At 55.6% G+C, this 20,896-nt stretch overlaps 1 protein-coding gene and 1 long non-coding RNA gene across 2 annotated transcripts in view; both read right to left on the bottom strand.

Moving 5' to 3' along the window:
• The window catches only part of ZSWIM5 (zinc finger SWIM-type containing 5), a 92,212-nt gene that overhangs the window by 6,242 nt on the left and 65,074 nt on the right, over positions 1-20,896 (bottom strand). The window contains 9 exon segments of the mRNA XM_040565749.1: positions 44-179; positions 589-849; positions 1,292-1,429; positions 1,889-2,035; positions 3,749-3,925; positions 6,514-6,693; positions 11,474-11,624; positions 12,177-12,325; positions 18,686-19,042. Of these exon segments, the coding sequence (XP_040421683.1) occupies positions 44-179; positions 589-849; positions 1,292-1,429; positions 1,889-2,035; positions 3,749-3,925; positions 6,514-6,693; positions 11,474-11,624; positions 12,177-12,325; positions 18,686-19,042 (1,696 nt within the window).
• LOC121074369 lies at positions 13,829-16,695 on the bottom strand. Its single transcript, XR_005822294.1, has 2 exons — positions 15,930-16,695; positions 13,829-14,287 (listed from the first exon to the last, which is right to left on the bottom strand). It is a non-coding gene; the product is annotated as an uncharacterized LOC121074369 (long non-coding RNA).

Below are 20,896 nucleotides of genomic sequence, written 5' to 3' on the forward strand. Positions count from 1 at the left end.
AGGCAAACTGGGGGGGCAGGAACAGAACAAAACATGCACCAACCTCATGGCCCGCAAAGCCAGCTTGTACGCCAGGTCCGCGTCGTGGGGCAGCAGGGCAGAGAACAGGTATTTGGCAAAGGTGTGCATGGGGACGCTCTCGCGGTGGATCACTTCTCCCAGACCACTGAAGGGACCACCTAGGTGCAAGCAGAACCCATCAGCCATCGTCGTGGTATCTGTGGCTGGGGTTCGTGCCACCCCAAAGCTATAAGCATCTGCTCGACAGCTCCCTGGTGCATTAGTCGGGGCAAACGGCTGCTCACTCCTTTCTTAAAAACCATTTCAAGTACAGAATGCCTCGGAAAGGGAGGTGATATGGTTAGCACCCTTCTCCATAAAGCCTTTAAGGCGGTCTCACCCTGGGGAGGTCAGCAAACCCTTGCTTTGCCAGACCAGGACTCTGTGTTGGAGCAGCCAGCCTGCAGACTCAGCACCATGTGCACAGAGGAAGAAGCCAGGACTGGATCAGACAGGCATAAACCTTGGAAGGGGCACCCTTGGGAGATGTCAGCAAATCTGAGCCTGAGCCGCGCGCCAAGCCCCCACCTTCCAGCAGCAGGATGCATTGCTTCCGAAGGGTCTGCACCAGCACCGGGTCCAGCTCCAGGTCCTGCAGCCGGGCGATGATCTGCTCCTCGTTGCGGCACACCTTGTCCTGGGCGTAGAGGCCTTCGGGCATCACTCTCTGCTGGCCCATGCCCATCAGGGCCACCTCTAAGGCCAGGGACAGGTAGGACTCGCCGCTGTCTTGGCTGCCGGTCACGACGGGCACGTGTTGGTAGACTGGGGGTTTGGAGTCCCCGGTGTCTGGAAGAAGGGGGAGAGATGCAGCAGGGTTAGGGGAGTCTCCCTAGGTGGGAGAACAGAAGCAGAGGGAAAAACTCTCAAATTCAGAAGCAAGACCCAACGCTTCCCTTGCTGCCTGCCTTCGGTTACCCAGGGATGATGGATAAAAGCTCCCTGTGGGAGATACGGGGCTTCACCCCCCTTCTTGTTCTCAGCTAGGAGACAAAGGAGACCTGAGACATGTGCAACAGGGCCACAGCTGACACCAGAGCCTTCCCATGGGCTGGCACTCCCTGGCCTGGCTCTGTTTGCAGCTATCCTGCTCTGCTGCAAACCCCAGGGCTGAAGACAGGGGAGGTTTGAAGCCCAGGACTGCTGAGGCCAAGCCCTGCACCCAGGGGATGCTGGTTGGGCTTGGCTCAGCTGGAGTCGGCTGGCAGAGAGCAAGGGGAGCACCCGGTACCTGAGATTTCAAGGCAATTTTCCTCTTCTAATCTACAAGCTTCGGTCAGGGTGAGAAAGAGGCAGCCGATGGGGTTCAGAGGGTGGCCGACCCAGCCCTCCAGGTTGGTGATGGTTGTTGCTCCTCGCTGCAGCAGCTCTGCAAAATAAGAGGGGAAAAAAGAAGTTAAAAGTGGGGAATTTAAAGATGAGTTCTGCACCCGGAGGGGACTCCAAGACCAAAGGCCTGTTCTTATCCCAGGGGCTTGCGACACCCCGACCTCCAGGGAACAGAGGCCATAGGAAGTTTGCAAGGTCCACGAAGTTCAGAGCAGGCATAACACAGGCTGCCACAGACAACAGGGGGAGCAGGCACCCAACACAAAAAGGTGTCTTTAAGGCTGTATGAGGTGCAGCAGCTCATGCTCAGTTCCAGGAGGACACACGGACGTCCATAAAGCCAGACCTGCAGCTTACAGACTCATTTGGGATGAGTCCGTAACGGGATGGCTCATTTGCCCTGGATGGGGCAGCAGTGCTCTGTGAGAACATCTCCTCCACCACTGGGAGGCCCCAGCCAGACCCGGTGGGACCCTTCTCCAGCACCTCTGCTCCTTACCTTTCTTCTGATGCTTATATATTTCCAGCTGCCTTTGCTGCTGCAGTCGCAGGGTGTTGATGATGGCAACAGTTAGCCGGAGAGCTTCCCGGGGGTAGCCGTGGGAGCGCAGGGCGTCCACCCGAGCGCAGGCTGTCGGGACGTGCTCTGCAAGGCAAGGTCACGCACGTGGGGTGGCTGAGCACAGACATTTGGGGGTGTTATTGAAGTGGGGAGAGAACCTGGCAGCAGCAGGCTTCAGGGCATCCTCTACTCATCTTCCCCACTCCCCAGCTCAACGCCTGCTCACTGCGTTGAAGTCCTGCCTTTCTCCTTGCTCCTGGCAGAGCTGCCTACGGGGAATACTAATGGCACTGTCACCACGTCCAGCCTGCAGCAGCCATTTCAGTTCCTAAATCCTGACTTCCACCAACCTTATCTAGTGGAAGCATTTCCAACGCGCCACTGCTGCAGTATGACAGCTCCGAATACAACACTGCCCCTCGTTGCTCCTAAAGCCTGCACGTTTTAGGGTGATTTCTTTCCTTGCTGCTCACCCAAACGTTTCTTACCGTCTCCTGAAACAATTCTCTCTGCTCTCACTACGCAGGAGACACATGGGAGGAGGCAGCGAGCACTCAGCTCTGCGCTGGGGACACTGGCAATTTTGGCTGACATTTGAACTGCCTCCTTGATGACTGCATGGAGCGTGCTCTGCAGAGACCCCGTCTCTTCTGCAGCTCTCCTGCCTGGTATTTTATTATTAGGAACAGTTGCGTGAACCCCCCGCAAGACTCACAGTTGCTTAGAAATTCATCTGCTCCTGCTGCTCATTGCTCACCTGAAATCACAAGCAACTGTGGAGAGGATTATGACTGAGTGAGAAATTAGCGGGAGCAGATGACATGCCATGCTGCATAACAAGCAGCGAAAATCCCATTTTCTTGCAAAATGTCCTACCAAGGGGGGAAAAGAAAATAAAGGCAAACACAGAAGATCTAAAGTTCTAGCAGAGGGATCATTCTATTCCTGGAAGAGATCAGAGAGCTCTGGAAACGCAGACAGCCACCTCCACAAATGGGGTTTCCATGTCCCAGAGGCCACCAGAAAGGAACAGGAGGAAGGTTTAAGAACAAACATCTACAAAAGAGCTTCTTGTTGCTCCCTCTATTCATTTGCTAAGTGGATGAAATATTCAGCTTCTCACTGCTGCGAGCTGCTGACAAATCACACTCCTCTCCCAGCACAGGGTCCCTGAAGGTGTGCCAAGAAAGCGAAAGCGCAAAATCCAAAATCAAGGCAACTGCACCAGAAAAACAACGGGCACAAACCAGCTTGGCCCAAGGGCTCACCAGAGCCCAGGTTATACCAGGGGAAGGGGAGCTGGGGCCATCGTGTCCCTGCTAGATCGCTTGAGTCCCGGGAGGCACCAGCCCCACACCACCACCTACAGCTGCTTGGGGAGAAGACCTGCTGCGACGGAAAATCCTTCCCAGAGGAGAAATGATCTCTCCTGCTTTATCTAAGACAGCACAGGTCAGGCTGTGACCTTCAGTATCTGTATATTCACCTCCTTGCTGTGGGGATGAGGCACCCACGCTCCCAGCAGCAGGGGGCTTGCTCAGTGCCAACCCGACAAATGCATTTTGGGGTCAGCCTGAGCCACCAGGAACCCCCCAAGCCCTGTCTCACGCCCTCTCCTCCTGGGACACATGGTTGTTGAGGGTTTGCAGTTTAGGATGTGGAGTTTTTTTCACGTTAGGATGTTGAAGCTTGAAAGGATGCGAGGTAGCAAAGCTTCTTTGATGCCTCAGGTGGCTGTTCTCCACGAGCAGCCCTACCCACCCCGGCCACCCGAGGGCTGCTGTTTTGGATCCTTACCGAGCCACAGGGGCTGCCCCTGGGAGTTGAAGAGCAGGCTCTCGCCCTCCCGCTGGTAGGACGGGGACACGTAGAAGTCGCTGCTAATGATGCGCTGCAAGTGGCTGTCCTGCCAGTGCAGGTCACAGCCCTCGATGGCCCGGGTGAACACGGTTCGGCGGGGCCTGGCCAGCGAGTCTGCGAAGAGAAAAAACCGTCAGAGCCCCCGAGCAGCTCCCGCGTGAGCCATCTGCAACCTCAGCCCCAGGATCACCCCGCAGTTTGACAGGCTGGAAGTCACGAAGGGAAGCCTGAGAGCATCTCATTATCCTCCAGGTAATGTAGGGGAGCTGCTGCTTCCCCAGCAAACACCGCAGGGCAGCAGGAGGGCTGGGGAGGGAGGGGGGGGCATCATCTTAAACCCCACTGCTTTGCAGCAGCAACTGTCCGTGCTCACAGCTGCTCTGCAACTTAAGTGACATTTTTAAAGGTATCGAATGCTAGCGTGTAACCCAAAACGACACGACTCGTTATGTATTAATGCATTAATGAGGCTCACGGTGTATTAACTGCAGAAAAAAACAGAACAGCCTGCTTGCTAGACTCGTGCCCATCCGCGTGGTCCTTCTCCCTCCCTACACGGGGTGTTTGCCCACACAACGGGGCTGATCCTTGCAACAAATCTGGCTGCTGCTTATTGCTCTCCAGTGAATCTAGGAACTGCCTGCTCTGGCTCATCCAGGCTGAAATTGCCGAGAGGCTTTCGTTTCGTGCAGCCAGCGCTGCCGGGCAGCAGGAGCAGGTAACTGCCTGCTTCCCATCTGGGACCTGCGGGGCAGGAGGAGAATTTCAGCCCAGCCAGAACAGGCAGGCAGCGTCGGGAGGAGAAGGGCTGTCTGCAGCCCCCCTGCTATCGCCCCGGCCACGCTGGAAGCAGGAGGGCAAAAAGCAGGTTGCAAAACAGGGAGCCCCGAACACGGCGCAACGCTGGTCCTGCGTTCTGCAAACCGGCTGAGCTCAACGCGTTCGGGAGGGGAAAACAAAGGGCTCTGCTCAGGGCTGAGCCGCCAGGCTGGGTAAACACGCTCTGGAAACGATGGCAACAAGCAATTAGCCCGAACGCTGCAGGCACCCCGAGGTGGCTAGAAATTAAACAGGTGTTCGCGCGTATGGAACCAAGCCCTCGCCCGTCAGCAGGTTTACTTTAACGGGAAGGATTTGGGGGAATCAGCCGTTATCCCTCGCGAACAAAGGAGGCTGGCAAGAATTTGCAGCAGTGTTTGCATATCCACAAAAAGCAGCCCTAGGACACCTCCGGGCTCTGCTTTCTGCCTGCTCGGGGTGCTCGGCGAGCCGGGATGCCCTCGGCACAGGCGGAGCGAGGCGCTTCGGAAACATCCCGCGTGCGTCTGACAACGTGACCTGCCCCGAATACCGAGCGAGTCCCCGGCGGGGCCGGGAGCACCAGGGAGTCCCGGCCACGAGGGACCTGGAGCAGGGCCAGGTGTAAACCAAGCCGCTCCCGACGGGCGATGCGCACGTGGGACGGGACAGGGCGGCGCCGCGAGCGGCCGGCGGCACCGGCACGGTGAAGTTCGCTCCACTGCAGCTCTGGCTGCACGTAATGCACCAAGGGCCAGTTAGGGTGCTGCAGATGGAGGCACTGCAAGAGCAGTGGGTTTCAATTAATAGCTATCTCGGGCAAAAGGAAAGGGGGAAAGCGCTTAAACGTAAAGTCTTTTGTAAAGCAAAGAACGCTTCGTCTTTTTTTTTCATTTTAGCATTAAAGAATAACCTCACAGCTAAGCTGCGCTGTGTATGCTCTGCACCTGAACTGCATTTAACGGCCCTGGCTTGTGACTTCTCTGCTGCAGTCTGCACCCAAGACTCAGGAACCAGGGAAAGGGCTCTGCTCCACCGCCGACTCCCTACCTTCACATCTCAGCAAAGGCTTCAGGGTTCGGCTCCGCACCAACCCAGGCAGCATCGGTTTTCTATAAAACTTCTGCATGCCTGTTCACATAGGTCTGAATTTCCCCAAGGCCAAATGGCTTGAAAGGGGCCTTTGGAAGTGATTTTATGCTCAAAACGCACGTAACTTCACCGCAGCTGCAGCACATAACCAAACATTTTCAGGCATCTAAAATCAGTGTCCGTAAACAGAACTGTTCTGGTTTTCTCCATCTCCCAGAGACATCACCCACGGGATGAGAGCAGAAAAACATGGGAAACCAACTCACTGGGTGCTGACACCCTCACAGCCAGCAGCACCGCGGCCCACCTGTGTTCCCGCAAGCCCGCTCCGCATCAGAATGGGGGTCCCGGCTGGTGGCCCTGGGGCTCCCCAAAGCTCCACGATGCGCTCGGGGCTCGCTCTGCAGGGTTTTGTTTTGAGGGGGATCTTTAAAAGTGCTCGGCACGGTGTAGCTCAGCTCCCCGCACAGCCCCGGGTAAGCTTCCCATTGACGTCAGCAGGAGCAGCTCGGAGCCAGGGCTCAGCATCCGCTGCAGCCCCGTGCCAGGACCCAGCGAGGTGCTGATTTTTGTCTGCATGACCGAGGTGCTGAGCGCAAGCTGCCTTTCTGCCTGCTGCGCCCGGACACCACGGGGATCAGCTTTTCAGCAGAACAACCCAGAACCCCACAGAAAGCAAACTTCTGAAAACCCAACCCAAATCCCCTCGAACCAAAGAACGTGTCGTTTACGGAAACGTGCTTTTTTTTGTGGACTTTCACAGCAGCCCGTGGCCACGGGCTGGAGTCCCTTTCCCCCAGCCTTGAACTCACCTTGGTTGTGGCTGGAGCTCTGTGTGAGCGCGTTGGTGATGTTGGGAAGCTCATTGCCGTAATTGCCATCCTCCAGGGGACACACATCCATCTCGCCCCACTTCCGCAGCTGCCGGAGCCAGCAGGATTTCTCCTCCAGCTTGCAGTGTGGGTTCAGCACAACGCACACCCACAGCGCCCCTAAACAAAGCCGAGAGATAAAGGACGTGCCAAGCCAGACCCGTGTGGCAGAGCTCTCCGGCACCACCCAGCCTCTGCCTTTCCACCGCCACGCTCGTCGTGAAAGCCTGCAACATTTTCATCGGCATCCGTAAACTCATTTCAGCATAATGCACAGACCCAGGAGGGGGATTTAGACAGCTTTTAAATAAAAGTAAAACTCCTCTGTAATGAAGCTAAATTATAATCTCATGAGATGGGGGACAGTGGGGAGGAGGGAAGAAGAGACCAGCTGTATATGAATTTGTGAGTGCTTCTGTCTGCCAGGACAAATCTAGTGTTTGAACTACACATCAAAGCGTGCTTAAAAACATCCTGGCAAGCTGCAGAGTCCGTATCTCTAAAGACTAACCTGATTTTGATCCTACCCACGTTCCCAGCGCTTTAAAGCCCGCTCAGAATGCTATTTCATCTGCCATTGTTCTTCAGGCCATTTGCATTCAACTATTTAAAAAGGAGATTTAGTGTATTTTCTTCCTTTTTTTTTTTTTATCCTCCTCTTCTTTTTTTTAATCCCCAGTAGCCCCCAGACTGCAGCAGAGGAACCTGGAGCTTGGCTTGATGTCTCGCAGCGAGAGCCCTCCCAGGCGCACGCCCTGCGCGTCCCGCGGGCAGAGGTGCCCCTCAGTTCCAGGACCACCACGGCACCTCCGGGCTCAGCTGTGACTCCCAGACATTGCCCTGCCCTTCCCTCTCCTCAAAGCAGAGCTTTGGTGGTGTTTTTGGGGTGTGCAGGCAATTGAGCAGCATCTTGGAGGCCTCCTGCCAGCACAGCCACAAGCTGGGATGCAGGGAAGGAGCTGGCAGCAGCTGAAGGCCTGTACATTACGCTGCACGTGGGGCCGAAGCATCAGGGCTGAAGGGCAGCTGTTAGTTGTACATGGAAAAAAAAGACATTATGTTTTGGCTAACGCCAGCACCCTGGGCAGCAAGAGCAGGGAACACAAAGAGATGTGACAGCAACTCCATCTCTTTCCTCCCCCATCACCCCCGGGCCCCCAAACGCCCACAAACTCATTAACGAGTTTCACCCAAAAAAATCTCAGCCGATTTTGTCTTTCACCTCTGGTGGCGGAGAGCACGGCACCGCCTGCCTCCCCCTGCCCGTGCCGCAGGCTGCAGCCTTAAATCACTGCTGGGGATTCCTCGGGCTCAGTTTTCAGCCCGGGGCGGCCACGGGCGCACGCAGCGCGGCTCAGCCGAGCGCCGGTGACGAGGCTCGGTGCCCCGGCTCCGCCGTGGCCAAGAACGTGATGAGCCCGCTGGGTTTTTGGCTCCTGCAGCTCCGGCAAGATGTGATCCTAGGGATCCTCATGACTTCGCAGGCTATTTTTGGGAACCCTCAGAGGCGCCCTTTGACTGCCAAAATACCTTGCCCCTGGGTTCCCCCGTAGCAGGGAAGATGGGGTGGGGAGGTGGGGACAAGGAGGGGAGGGGGATTCGCATCTGTCTAGATGTGAATAGTTGTCTGGGAAAGGGAAAAGTTAGGTTTTCTGAGTCCTTTGGCCAAGTGACATCAGCTGACAACACGACTGACTCCCGTCCCGCGCCAATACGCTGCGCTGGGTCAGACTTTGTGTCTGCTCACACGCTGCAGAAACCTTCATCTGAACTTTCCGACAGCAGAAGGTTAAGTGGGGAACAAAACGGCAGATCACGATTAAGCTAAGCCTCTGAACAAAAATGCTTTTTGATTACAGGGCCGAGTGGAGAGCGGGGGGGGGGTCACAAGAGCCTTCCCACCCCGGCGTCCCCAGCTCCGGCCCCAGGGAGGGCAGGCACTCAGATCCTGCGCTGAAGTTTCCAAACCATCAAAGAAATTCTCCCGTTTCCCACAGGGTCGCTCCCCAGCTTAATCTGCTGAAATTCCCCACTGTAAACAAGTGGCCGAGATAAATAAACCCGTCTCCAGGCAGATTAAGGTCAGGCTGCACTTCAGCTGGTTTTTCGTCTATTTTTTGTAATTAGGCTTTAATCGTAAGTACTAATGCGCCGGGGCAAGTACTCCCACGCCACGCAGCTCCCTACCCAGCAGGTCTTTCCCTTGGCTCCCCAGCAGACGGGGCAATAGATGTTCAGTTGGCAGCAGACACACACATGCAAATGATGCCTTTTTTTTTTTTTGAACTCCGAAATCCTGCAAAATCCTTTACATTTCACCCAGTATAAATCCACAATCTTCTTTAAGGCTGATCTTCCAATCCCACGCAAGTCGGTGATGCAGTCTTTGTTAAAATTGATGATTAATTACTAAACGCTTGCCCAAAATAAGGTCTGGGGCTGGCTGCAGCAGCTGGCAGGGGGGCTCTTTCCCCTCCTGCCCCTCTCCATTTGGCAATGCTCAGCAGTGCTGGTGCAGGGCAGCTTTGGCACCCCCAAAACAGAGATGCCCACTTCTCCCCAAGTGTGATGCTGGGCGAGCTGCTCCCTCTGACGTGTGCTGGCCAGCACCACTTCTCACCTGCTGTCACACCAATCCTGTCTCATCATGGCCCTGATGTTCCCTGGCCACCTTGCCATCTGCTGATGGGGACATGCTGTTGCTTCCTCCTGCTTTGCTGACCAAAAAATTAAGTGTACCGACCCGGTCCTTGCAAGGTTAGGCCAGGACCCAAACCTGACCATTTACCCTTCGTGTGTGCTGAAAGAGAGGGAGGGCTCTGGGCTTAGATATCTGGTTTGAAGGCAGACCAAATCATCTGTAGTTCTGGGCAAACTGCTGCATCCAGGCCTGCCTAGACACCCATCCATCCACATTTCGCAGATGTGTTTGCTTTCTTCCATGTGGAAATTCTGGCGTGGTGGATTTGGCCACCTCTCCGGGATTCTTGCACATCCAACCATTCCAAATCCTGGAAATATCTTTTTGGCAGGCGAGCACGGATCGGCTCTGCAGAGCCCGCGTGCTTATTTCCATCCAGGGAACCGCCGGCGGGAGCGAGGCATCCTGTCCTGCCTGGCCGTGCTCACGGCTGCGTCTGCATTTGTTTGGCACCTGGGCTGCGCTCCCGGCTGAGTTCCTGCCCGTTGCTGCAATGCTGCCCTGAGAAGACTCCATGGGGGGGCTTCTGCCCCCAGCCCACTGCGCAGACAGACCGTGTCGAGGACGTTTTGAAAGCAGCCTGGCGGCCGACTGCCGGTTATCGAGTATTCTGCAGACAAGACCACTTAGGGCGGTGTGATTTCGTGGAGGGGGTTCTCGAGGTGGTCAGAAAGCCAGTCATTCACCGTGCTGCTGCTCCGGATGCTGATGGCACGGAGAATTAATTGGCCAACTTCACAAATTCCTGCCCCGAGACCTGCTCCAGTGGCTGGGACCGCAGATCCTCCTACCTGCTATCCCGCCTCCCATGGCAGGGACAGGCACTTAAGGGAAGCTGTAAGTGCAGAGCAAATGTGGAGAGATACTTCACCGGGAAAGCCGTCCACCCTCCCACAATCTGTGATTCAAGGACTTCTTGAAAGAGAAGTGGCACCTGTGCTCAGCAGCCCGTTTCTCCCCCCTCTTTCTAAGTGATTTTCATCCTCCTCTAAGTTTTCAGCCTCAGAGGGTCCCACGGCAGGGAGTTCACAGTGCAGTTTGGTAAAAACACCTTTAGTTTGCCCTGTGCTCGCCTCCTGGCAACTTCACGAGCCATTCCTGATTTTACATGTGTATTATACCTTCCCCAAGTCTCTCCTCCGAACCAAAATGCGTGCACCCGCATAGCTGTTCCCCATACAGATGGGGCTCCAGACCTTGGACCACCCAACCTCATCCTTCTTCTAGCTCTACAACATCCCTTTGGTCCCAGCCCATGAGCCCCTGCCTTTCCACAGCATCTCCTGTTACCAGGCTGCAGAACAGCTCAGACTCATGGTGAAACCACGGCACAAGCCAAACTATTCACCCACGATCCCAGATGTCCAGGAGAGCCCAGGAGGGCTGGGTAAACTCTACCACACAACCAGCCCCGCTGGCTCACGTCATCTAAATGCTTTATTCTAATGATATTACGGTGTCAGCCAGCTGAGCTGGTGCCTAAGGTGCTTACCTAGAATTACCCAGAGTTGCACTTCTATTAAAGCCAGGCTCTGCATTGCCCATCCTTCACCTCTCACCCTAGAAACCTGCACCAGTGGAGGCAGAAACTTGTTAGATGGGACAAGTCTTAAGAATCTGCTTGTCCCCCTTGGGATCGTGGTTCCTTCAGGAATGGCACCTCCACATCTGGGCTACATCCAGCCCCCAGGATGTCCTCGCCAAGCCCCTCTGTCCTCACTAAGGCTTTGGGGCAGCACCCCAAACACAGGTGCTGAACAGACAGAAGCCTCATTCCCCCAGAATACAGTCCCCAAAAAACTTGAGCAGCAGGCAGACAGACCAAACGAAGGCCTCATCCCTTCCTCCCTCTGAGGCACAGAAACACGAGGGGCTTCTTCCATGACTTACCGCAGCAGACACTTCACCAGCCCGACAGGGGACAAGCCCCCACTGCACACCCATCACCCCTGGCTCCTTTGCAGGAGAAGGGCTGGTTTGTTTATGGTGTTGAAACGTGCACTTTGGGCCTGATCCAGCCATCCCACCAGGACTTCCCCAGCAGGGGACAGAGCAAACTTCTGGCACCTGCCAGGGTCTCTGCCCACAGCCTGGTTGAGGATGCGGGGTGAGCTCTGGTAGAGCCCCAAAAGCCCACGGGACGAGGTCTGATATCCCAGCAGCCCAGGCCACCCCACTGCTGCTGATGGTGACCCTTACCCAGCTCGTCCCAGAGCTGCCGGCACTTCTCCGTTATGCCTGTTCCCTGCTGCCTCCAGAGGGAGAGCCGAGGGTCAGCCATGAACTGCTCCGTTATCAGCGTCAGCATCCTGGCCCCGTTGGAGTCCCTCATGCGCAGCATCTCCCGGACCTGGGAAGGACAGAGACGAGGTTTTTGTGAGACAAACCATGGCCTCCTGGAGGTGTTTAAGAGCTGGATGCCAACCCCCGGCTCCCTCACAGCCTGGATGTCCAGGCTACATGTTATGATGCTGTGACCTGGCTGGTTTGAGTCCAGTTGAGCAAAGAGCACCAAGCAATCAGGAACCCAAAAACAAGGTCCTAATGCAAAGAAAGAGAAGAGCCCATAGGCTGGTGCCATCTCTCCACGGTCTCGGTAGGGTCTGCAGGTGGCCAGGTTGGATTTCCCTCCACAGTGCCAATGGGGAGATGGGAGAAAAGCCCCAATTCATGCAGGAACCGCTGCCTGGGAGGCAGGAACCTGCTTAGAGAGAGGGTGGGACAACCCAAGGCTGACCCAAAGCCTGGATTACAACCGCCAGCTCAGCGACCGGGCGAGAAGGCACTGGAGCAGAGATTCCCAGCTGTGACGGGCACCGTGCCAGGGCAGGCAGCGAGCCGCCGGCTACGTGACACGTCGAGCGGAGCGCAGTGAAAAAGAGAGCAGCCAGCTCCTCCTCACCTTGGCAAACATGGAGTTGAGCTGCTTCCCCGAGCCGTAGTACCCTCCCTGAGATAGGAACAGCTTCACCTGCTCTCGGACCTGCTCTTCGTCCAGGTGCCAGCAGTTCTCGTCATCGATGCTGGCTCCAGCAGTGGGGTCAGGAGCACCTGGGGGACAAGGAGGGAGGAAAAAGAGACGACAGGGTTTGTAGCACCAGAGCCAGTTTGCAACAACCAAACTAAAATAAAATAAAAAAACCACAACTTTTCCCCCCCCCCCAAAAAAAACTGTTCAGATTTCCCAGTGGGGGCTCCGTAGGAGCACTGTGGCTAGAAGATGCTCGGCTCAACTTTAGCCATCTTCTCCCACCGTCTTCTTCCTGAGCAAGGAAGGGAGTCAGCATGGGAAGAGCAGAGGGCTGCATGGACAGCCAGGGGAAGCTGTAGCCATGTTTCCAATTAATTCTTAATGATGTCTTCCCCACTTGACTGGGCTCTGGCCAGGGAGCGGACATCTCCGCTTCCACCGCTCTCTGCTCCCACGTGGGGTGCCAAGCAAGCCCCAGCGCTGACTGGGAGCCGATTCACGGAAAGGCAGCTCCGGGCTGTCTGCTCAGCAAGGCGACTCTCTCTCCTTGGCTTCTAAACAGGAGGACATCAACCCGAGGGGTTTTGCTCCTCCGGCAAAGGCTGAGAATGCTCCTGACCTGATAAGATCCAGCTATTTGTATTTAATGTCCTTTACAAAATTCCTTTAATTTCTGCTAATAATTGTTGCCCAGGAGCTGTTCGTTCCAGCAAGCCCCAGGCACTGCCCGCACCGCGCTGAAGGGAGAGGATGCTGCTGCTCCCTCTGCAAATAATTTATAGCTGACAGAACAACGTAATTAGGACGGGATTTGAAGCAGCAGAAAGGAGACCACAGCCCCTGGCCGAGCGCAGGGGCTTTCACCCACGGCCCCGTGTTGGGAAGAAGGGAACCAGCACCGCACGCGACCCAGTCGTGCTCCTTCCCATCACAGACCAGCACAACAAGGACTGTTCACCCCGCCTGCAGCATGTTTCAGTTTTCCGTGCCTTTTCCTTCCCTCCCCCACGTCCGTCCTTATCTCCGCTCCCCCTCGCAGATAAAGAGCAGACAAGCCAGCGATTATCCCGTATCAGGAACCGATGACTAATCTGTCTGCCACGAGCGCTTATCCCGCACCCATCACCGAGGCTTCCGAGACGCTTGCACTTCTAATATCCCCCTCCAAGCAGCCCGCTCCTCCCAGCTGCAGCTTTCCAGATCAACCAGGTCGCCTCGGCTGCCTCTGTAGGGTCATCTGGCTGCCTCCGTAGGGACCAGGAGGACATGGATACCCGGTGACCCATCCCAAAGCTCAGCCCGTCCTCGGTCCCTCACCGAGGCCACTCGGATAGCTCAAAGCAGAGGAAGAAGCGAGGTGCAGGAAGCGGCTGCGTTTTTGTGGGGTTCCCAGGGCTGCCCCAACGCTGGCTGCTCGCACGTAAGCATCAGCAACAGAAAGCGCAGGCAGCGGGGAAAGCGGCGCGCAGCTAAATAAAACCTCCTCCTCCCACACACCACGCTGAGCACTTCCCACGTTTGGGTTCTGACCGCAGCCGAATTAGCGATGCAGCTCCCGCCACTCCAAACAAAACCCACGTTTACTTGTACATTTATTTTGCTCTCATATCAAAGATTCATACGGGGGGTTGTAATATCAGCTTCCCACACACGCCACGCAGACAGGCGGATAATGGGCTACCCAATTACACCGGGGAGCTGGATAAACATTTAAGAGCAAACAAAGAGGATTTGCGCGGTGTTTAAATATTTATGGCAGGATTCGTCCACTTCCCATTGCCAAGGTTCACACCGTGGTGGCATCGCCAGTGGCATGCCGTGACGTAGCTGATGAGTGATTCCATGTCTCTGCTCCAAACTAGCAGGGAACGGCATGTAAAACAGCCCCAAGCCTGCGTAACACGTCTCTCATATAGCAGCATTCTTGATCCAAAGAGCCTGTTTCAGATGTGCTTGATCTTTGTCCTGCGGGATTCAGATTTAAGGAAACACCAACATGCATCTCGAGTGGAAAGAGTGTTTCACAAGCCCATTTACACTGGCTGTAGAAACAGAGATAAAAACGCCATCAATCACTCCAGCTGGGACCCATCCCTCGCCGCGGGCTCAGCGCTTAACTATTTGGCACCCAAGAGAGACCTCGCCGGAGAGGATGCGAAGACTGAGAAATAAGGGACTGGAAAAATCCCGGGTGAGAAAACAGAACAAAGCCAGGCACAAAACCTAACAGCTTGCTCAGCCAGTAGCTGCTGAAGGTGAAGAAAAGCCAAGCCTCTCCTGGAGCGGAGAGCAGCAGGTTTCTGGGGCTGGGGAGGCGGTGGGACCCTCGCGGCTCACACCGAGGCACCAGAGCATCCCAGTGCGCGCTGCAGGTCTGGAGGAGAAGAGCAAAACGTGCTGGTAAGTGGCCCTGGGCGAGCTCCTGAACCGCTGAACAGTTCACAAAGGCCATCTCATGACTGCACGCAGCGCTGCCAAAAGCCTCCGGGCTGCATCTCCAGCGGTTGGAAAGAAACCAGGAGCAAAGGAAGAGCCACCCAGATCGGAGAGGGAGCGGGGGCAGGATACGGACAAATAAACAAACAACAGAAAACCTCAAAGAGAAAATAACCATGCACCAGAAAGGAAATGAACTCTAGCAAGGGATAAAAATAGCGGCAAAGCGAGGGAGTAAGGAACCAGCCTCCGCCGAGCCTCCCAAGCCTCCCGTCGCATTTTTAAGTGGAGGCAGATTGGAGGGAGCCTCTGGAGGCAGCCTGAAGAGTCAAAGACATCTGACAGCAATCGAGGGAGTGAAGCCCTTCGGCTCCTGTGCGTGACCAAAGGAGCTGCTGGCAGCGGTCCCGTGCCCGCCACGGGCACCTCCAGAACCAGGGCTGGCTGTGGTGACCGGGACAAGATGGCACGGCCACCCGATGGCACGTGGACCCCCCTACCGACATCAGGCCCACCCATTTCTGGGAAGCCCTTTGCCAGGCACCCCTCTGGAGGGGATTCGGCAACCCCAGAGGCTCTGCGAGGCCCGGGGGAAGAGTCACTTGGCAGAGCCCTCCCCTTGAGCACTCCAGTGGATTATTTTCCCTCAAATTTCTATCAGCTCAGCAACCAGGAAGGCAAATCCTCTGGAGACCTGACCTTCTCCTCCTCCCCAGCAGGAAGGCAGAATTTCAAATAGACTTACCAGTGCCTTATTCAGCCCTCCGGACACTGTTGTGGGATGACCTGGAAGTTAAAGACCACCCGAGGGCTCATCAGGCACCAGCTGTGGCTCAGTGTGACAGGACAGGTGGGCAGGTATCTCCTACCCAGCCAACGTGCTGGGTACAAGAAGCCAGGCTGGCCAGCGGGTAAAGGACCCTGTGGGACCAGAGAGGTCATCTGGCACTTCGAGCTGACTCTCCCCAAGATTATCCTCGGAGGGAGCTGCCCCCGGAGCGCAGAGGTTTTGTGGCTTTTCCCCCCTTCTGGCTGGGAGGAGCACAAAAAGCCTTTATGGCTGGGACCGGCTGAGCACCACAGACACTCTGTCATCGGCCGGCATCTCCACGGGGCAGACAGACCGCCCTCACCACATCTCCTGGCCTGAGGTCAGCAGCTCTCCCGGCCGTGCCCGAGCACAGCGAGGATGGTGTGAGCACTGAGACACGAACAGCGGGGCTGCCAGAGCTGCCCCCTGCTCCTCACCTCCTCCTTGCGAGGGGGACAAGGTGGCCACCACCAGACGCTCCACTGGACCCAAGCTGCCTAGCTGCAGGTCCTGGCTGTCCCCAGCAGCAGCAAGTCACGTTGCCTGGTGTAACGACAACCTTCAGCTTCGCTCCGTGCCGGACAGTCAGGCTGAATGTTTCCACCAGCAGCAGGAACGCGCTCAGCGAGGGGAAACCGAAAGCCTCTGTGGTCTCTCCGTTCGAGCTGTCACTTCAGACGCCGAGCGCGGAGGAGCGAGACACACGAGACGCTCGCTGTGAGCACGCTGCCCTTTGCAGCGATCTGCCGGAGCAGAAACGTGACCTACTTCAGCACACAGAGGTCAAGTGGGAAGCAGGCAGCCAGGCACACCTAGGCTCTCCGCGCTGATTGAGCCCTCAGAGAGCGAGCGAGTGCCTTGGCTGCGCTCCGAGGCTGCGGCGTTACTGGAGAGTTTGCATTTCCTTCTAGGAAGGCGGCCTGGGAGAGCAGCACGCGGCGCAGACTCCTGCAAGGAGCAAAGGTCTGAAGCCCTAACGCGAGCCCTCCTGATGACTGCCTGCAATCTTTGCTGTTCGGGCTCTGCAGGGGGGGGAAGAGCAGCCCTGATTTCCAAAGCAGACGTTCCCACTGCACAAGGGACATTCCCCAGAGACGCTCCCAAGCTGCAGCATTGGCTCCTCCACCTCTCGCACTAACCACCGACACAGAAGGAGCAGCCCTTTGGTGACCGGACTCAATGCTAACCTGAAGCTAAACAGACCTCTCCTTGGAAGAAGTGAAAAAAAAAATAAAAATAATAGTTTCTGGAGAGGCTGTTCTCACTTTGCAGTGTAATAACCCCTGTGTGCTGCCGGGCACACACTGGGTTACTGTTTGGGCTGCAGAGGTGAGCCTGCCAAAAGCCACCTTGGCTTCAACCCAGAGACAAATGAAGGTGTGACCCCAGGGGCCTGGACCAGTCAAGGCCAAGAAACATGCACGTAAGCACATAAAGTGCTATTTAAAGCTTACCTTAAAGGATTTCAGAACCCAGGACCAGAGACCCTCCATAAACGCATGAACTGCAGCTGGGAAGAGCGAGGTGCGGGGGAAGTTTGGATCCCTTCCAGCTGGAGCCCCAGCAGAGCTGCTGGATCGCTCTGACACCCAGAGCCCTGCAGCGTCTATTAGCTTTACATCATCTTAGTGCTCTTCTTCTGCATCATTCCCCGGGATGAGATCAGGCTATAGGTCTGCTCGCAGAGGAGCTCACTCGCTGGTGGGGCTGCCAGACGGGTGGTCGGATGGGCAGCTCCTCCAGTGGGACAGGGCAACGTGTCCCTGTCGGTTCAAAACCTCACACCAGGGCATGAAGTTGCATGACTCTGAATGGGCAGAGAATTTTTGCTTTGTTTTTACAAGTGGCTTTAAAAAAACAAGAGGCAGATATTGAACTGCAGCCAACATCTGTATCTTTGTAAGACTCTCAATCACCAAGTCTTTTGCTGACTCTAGAGCAATAAATATTCAGGGCCTTAAAAGCTTTTCTTCAATCTGCCTGGGAGAATGCAGCCCCAAAGAACGGCACAAACAAGATCTTGCCCAATCTCAACTTCAGTGGATCAGTTCAGGTAGGGAGAGGACCTCACCAGATTCTTGCTCTTCCTTTCTTCCTAACACCCAAAAATGAGGAAATGCCCCCAAACCAGGAATTTCCGAGCACAACCACACACACAGCAGATGTGGAAGAGACAAAAGCCTCTCCCAAGGTAGAAGCAAGAGGGAGGGGAGGGGAAAACATCTGAGATCAGAGCTGCCATCACCAGTAGGATGGAGGTGGACCCCTGGCCCCACTGCTACATGTGGATGCAACCACTTCAGATCCTATTTTAGACCGCATATGGGGCTTTTCATCTTCAGAGCAGCTAAGAGGCATGTGTTAATCCCCTCAACGCCCTTCCGTGGCAGATAAGTGTTTATTATCTCCGCTTTACAGCTGCAGGGACAGGCGCGGTGCGGAGCGGTTCATTTCTGGAGGCCTTGGGCAACCTCAGCTCCTGGGCAGGATGCAGCAGGAGCACCGGCTGGTGCTGGCAAAGGGAGCTCCAGGGGCCTGACCACGTCCTGGTCAGCAGGGCTGGGACAGGCACCGACCCCCAGCTGGTGCCTTCTGGGGGAGGAAGTCAAAAGCATCTTCTAAACGCAAAGCCCCATGACACATCCTCTGTCGCCTTTGTGGAGTAGGTCAGGACAGCAACACTCATTTATTACGGGCAAATTAGCACCCACGGAGATTAAAGCTTTATCTCCTGCTGGCTCAGTCACATCTGACTTAGCAAGATGCAGGGCTGGGCTGACACCGCATCACTGCATGCTAGAGGAGCCGCGTCCCCACTGCGCCTCCCAGTCCCCAGCGTCCCAGCATTGTGTCCCCAAAACAGCCCTCTGTGCTGGGGAACAAATGTGCTTCCTTCCTCCATGCCTGGCTTTTCCATGCTCATCTCAGCTGTTCCTCACGTACCGCTAGCCTGCCTGCTCTGTTCTTTCTTGCCTTTTGAAGTCAGCGTTTGATAGATAAACACACAAGGAAAAAGGGCAGAATGGGGACACATGGCCAACACCAAACTGGTACCAACACCTATGTTCTAACATCAGTTTGACGCTGTGCAGCAATGAATACGGCGAAACAAAGGCCACCACCATCAGTGTGAAATCCAGCCCCCCAAAAACTGGCTTAGTGCTGAGCCAGCAAGGAAGGAACAAGAAATTACCATGCACTTGGTTGATTTCCGAGTTGGAGGACAGGATCTCATCAGCCAGCTTCTGGGCAGTGGGCAACACCTCAGTGTGGTGTGCTGTGATCAAATACTGAACAAACTTCTGGAGCTGGTCCCTGTTCATCTGGAAAAGGGTCTCTGAAATGGGAAGACGGAGTTTGACCTGGTCCGGTTTGCGGATCCTGTACAGTGAAAGCGCCACAACATGGGCGCAGTAAAAAATGTCCTTGTTCCCACAGCCACACGTCACTGAGGTGATTTTGCAGCGGTCGAAGCTGATGGCCACCTTGTAGGTCATCTCTGGTTCTGTCGCGGTTGCTGGCTCTGTCACCGTCCCACTGAGGTGGAACCCTGGAGAGGAAAAAGGAGAAGAGGGAAACATGACCTTAGTTTTGTTCTCTCCATGACCACCCATGCAAGCTCTGGAAGGTGGACATGGCCACCAAAAGCCACTTATGCATCTCTGCTTCGAGTAGTGCATCACCCAAGGACAAAATCCCTACACTGGGAAAGGGAGGCCACCACCCACTCAGTCTCCCCCATTCCCACGTACAGCCAACAAGTCAGTTCACCTTGAATTTGCTGACTTCAGCCTAAATAACCCGGACAGACACCCAAGCAACACCCACTGCCAGAGGAACACGTGTGCGTGTGTGTGCAGTGGACTGGAGAGCCGCACCGCACCACCCTGGCATCCATCCAGTGTCACCCAGGACCCAGCCCACGAGCAAACGTGGCTCTGCACCAGCACGTGCGTGCAGCCAGCCTCTTCGGTGAGTTTATTTAACTGCCAAACCACAGGGGAAGAGCAAAGCCGCACGGTTCTCATTTGTTTAAGAGTCTCTCAGCCTCTTTCCCTCCTGGGAGCAATCCTCATCCGTGCCTCCCTCTCGCTGAATTCGCACCACAACGCACGTGAGCAAGAGGCAGAGAAAGGCCAGGTTTTCTTCTTTTTCATGAGGCAGACAACGTAAAATAAAATTAAATACAATGCAACTCCAGCTTTATCCCCTCAACCGGGCAGAGCACCCCAGGGCACGACCACAGCTCTGAGCTCTTCTGCCCAAAGAAGAGAAAAGACTGGATGTGCACCAACCTCACGCTGGAACCACGGCTGGGAGAAGACACTCCAGCTCCTCCCAGGGAGCCCATCGCACAAGCAAGCTACCGAGGAGGTCAAAGACCAGCACCGTGCACCCATGTGCCTCCTCCTCCCCTCTCCCTTTCCTCCGAGGAGGACAAGGAGGTCAATGAGGGTGCCCGCCCGGCACTCCTGTGCTGGGAGCAGCGTGCTGCCCGGTCCCTGCACGGCCCAGCCCTCCTCCCCGCAGAGGATGCTCACTTGCCTCCGTGGCCCTGGACCCTCGTTAAGCCCAGGTTTGAATAGGGGTCTCTGCAGAGCCTGCCATCCCCCTGGAGAAGGCGGCAGACAGCTGAGAGGCCCACAATTAACGACAGACGAGGAGAGGGGGGTGGGGGGGAGATTAAAATACATTAACTGCATCAAACCCTTGTGTGTTTGCCAGCTCGCACAAAGGCTTTCCGAGACAAATTCTACCAGAGGTTTTTAATAAATGGCATCAAAACCAGCTATTCATTGCCAGTCTCTTTAAAGCCACGCCAAAAACCACATTCAAATCTGATTAAGTGTCAAGGAGGTCTGCTTTCACTTTAGCGCACGGGAGGGGGGGAAGCAGACCTGTTCCTCAGCGATCGACCAAAAACCCCACGTCGTGTGGCCGGCAGAGCATCCAACACAGCGGTGCTTAAACTCGGGAGGGCAGGGATGGATGGACGGACAGACAGCCACGGACGGACGGACAGCCCCGCGCTGCCCTCTCGCTCGCACGCCGCCGGCAGTGGAAGCGCCACGGCAGAGGTGCAGCCCTCGGCAGCCACGCCGTGTAAATCTCGAGGATAAACTCCGAAGTGTTTATGTTTTACCACTTCTCTGGTCTGCACCGCTTGGCAGGCTGCGCCGACTCCCTGCCAGCTTCTCCCAAGTTTACTTTCTGAGCAAGTTAAAAGGATTGGAAATGACGTTCCTGAGCAATGATGTATGTATGTACGCGTACGGACACCCATGCGTGCATAATCACGTGTATATAAAGCCCTTTAAGACAAATTACTAGCCATAAACACTGCCTTAAAGAATTACTCCATCAGGACCAAAGGCCAGACCCCACCTGAGGCCAGCCAGGGTAA

This window comes from Cygnus olor, chromosome 8 (assembly GCF_009769625.2).
Source record: "Cygnus olor isolate bCygOlo1 chromosome 8, bCygOlo1.pri.v2, whole genome shotgun sequence".
Classification (NCBI taxonomy): domain Eukaryota; kingdom Metazoa; phylum Chordata; class Aves; order Anseriformes; family Anatidae; genus Cygnus; species Cygnus olor.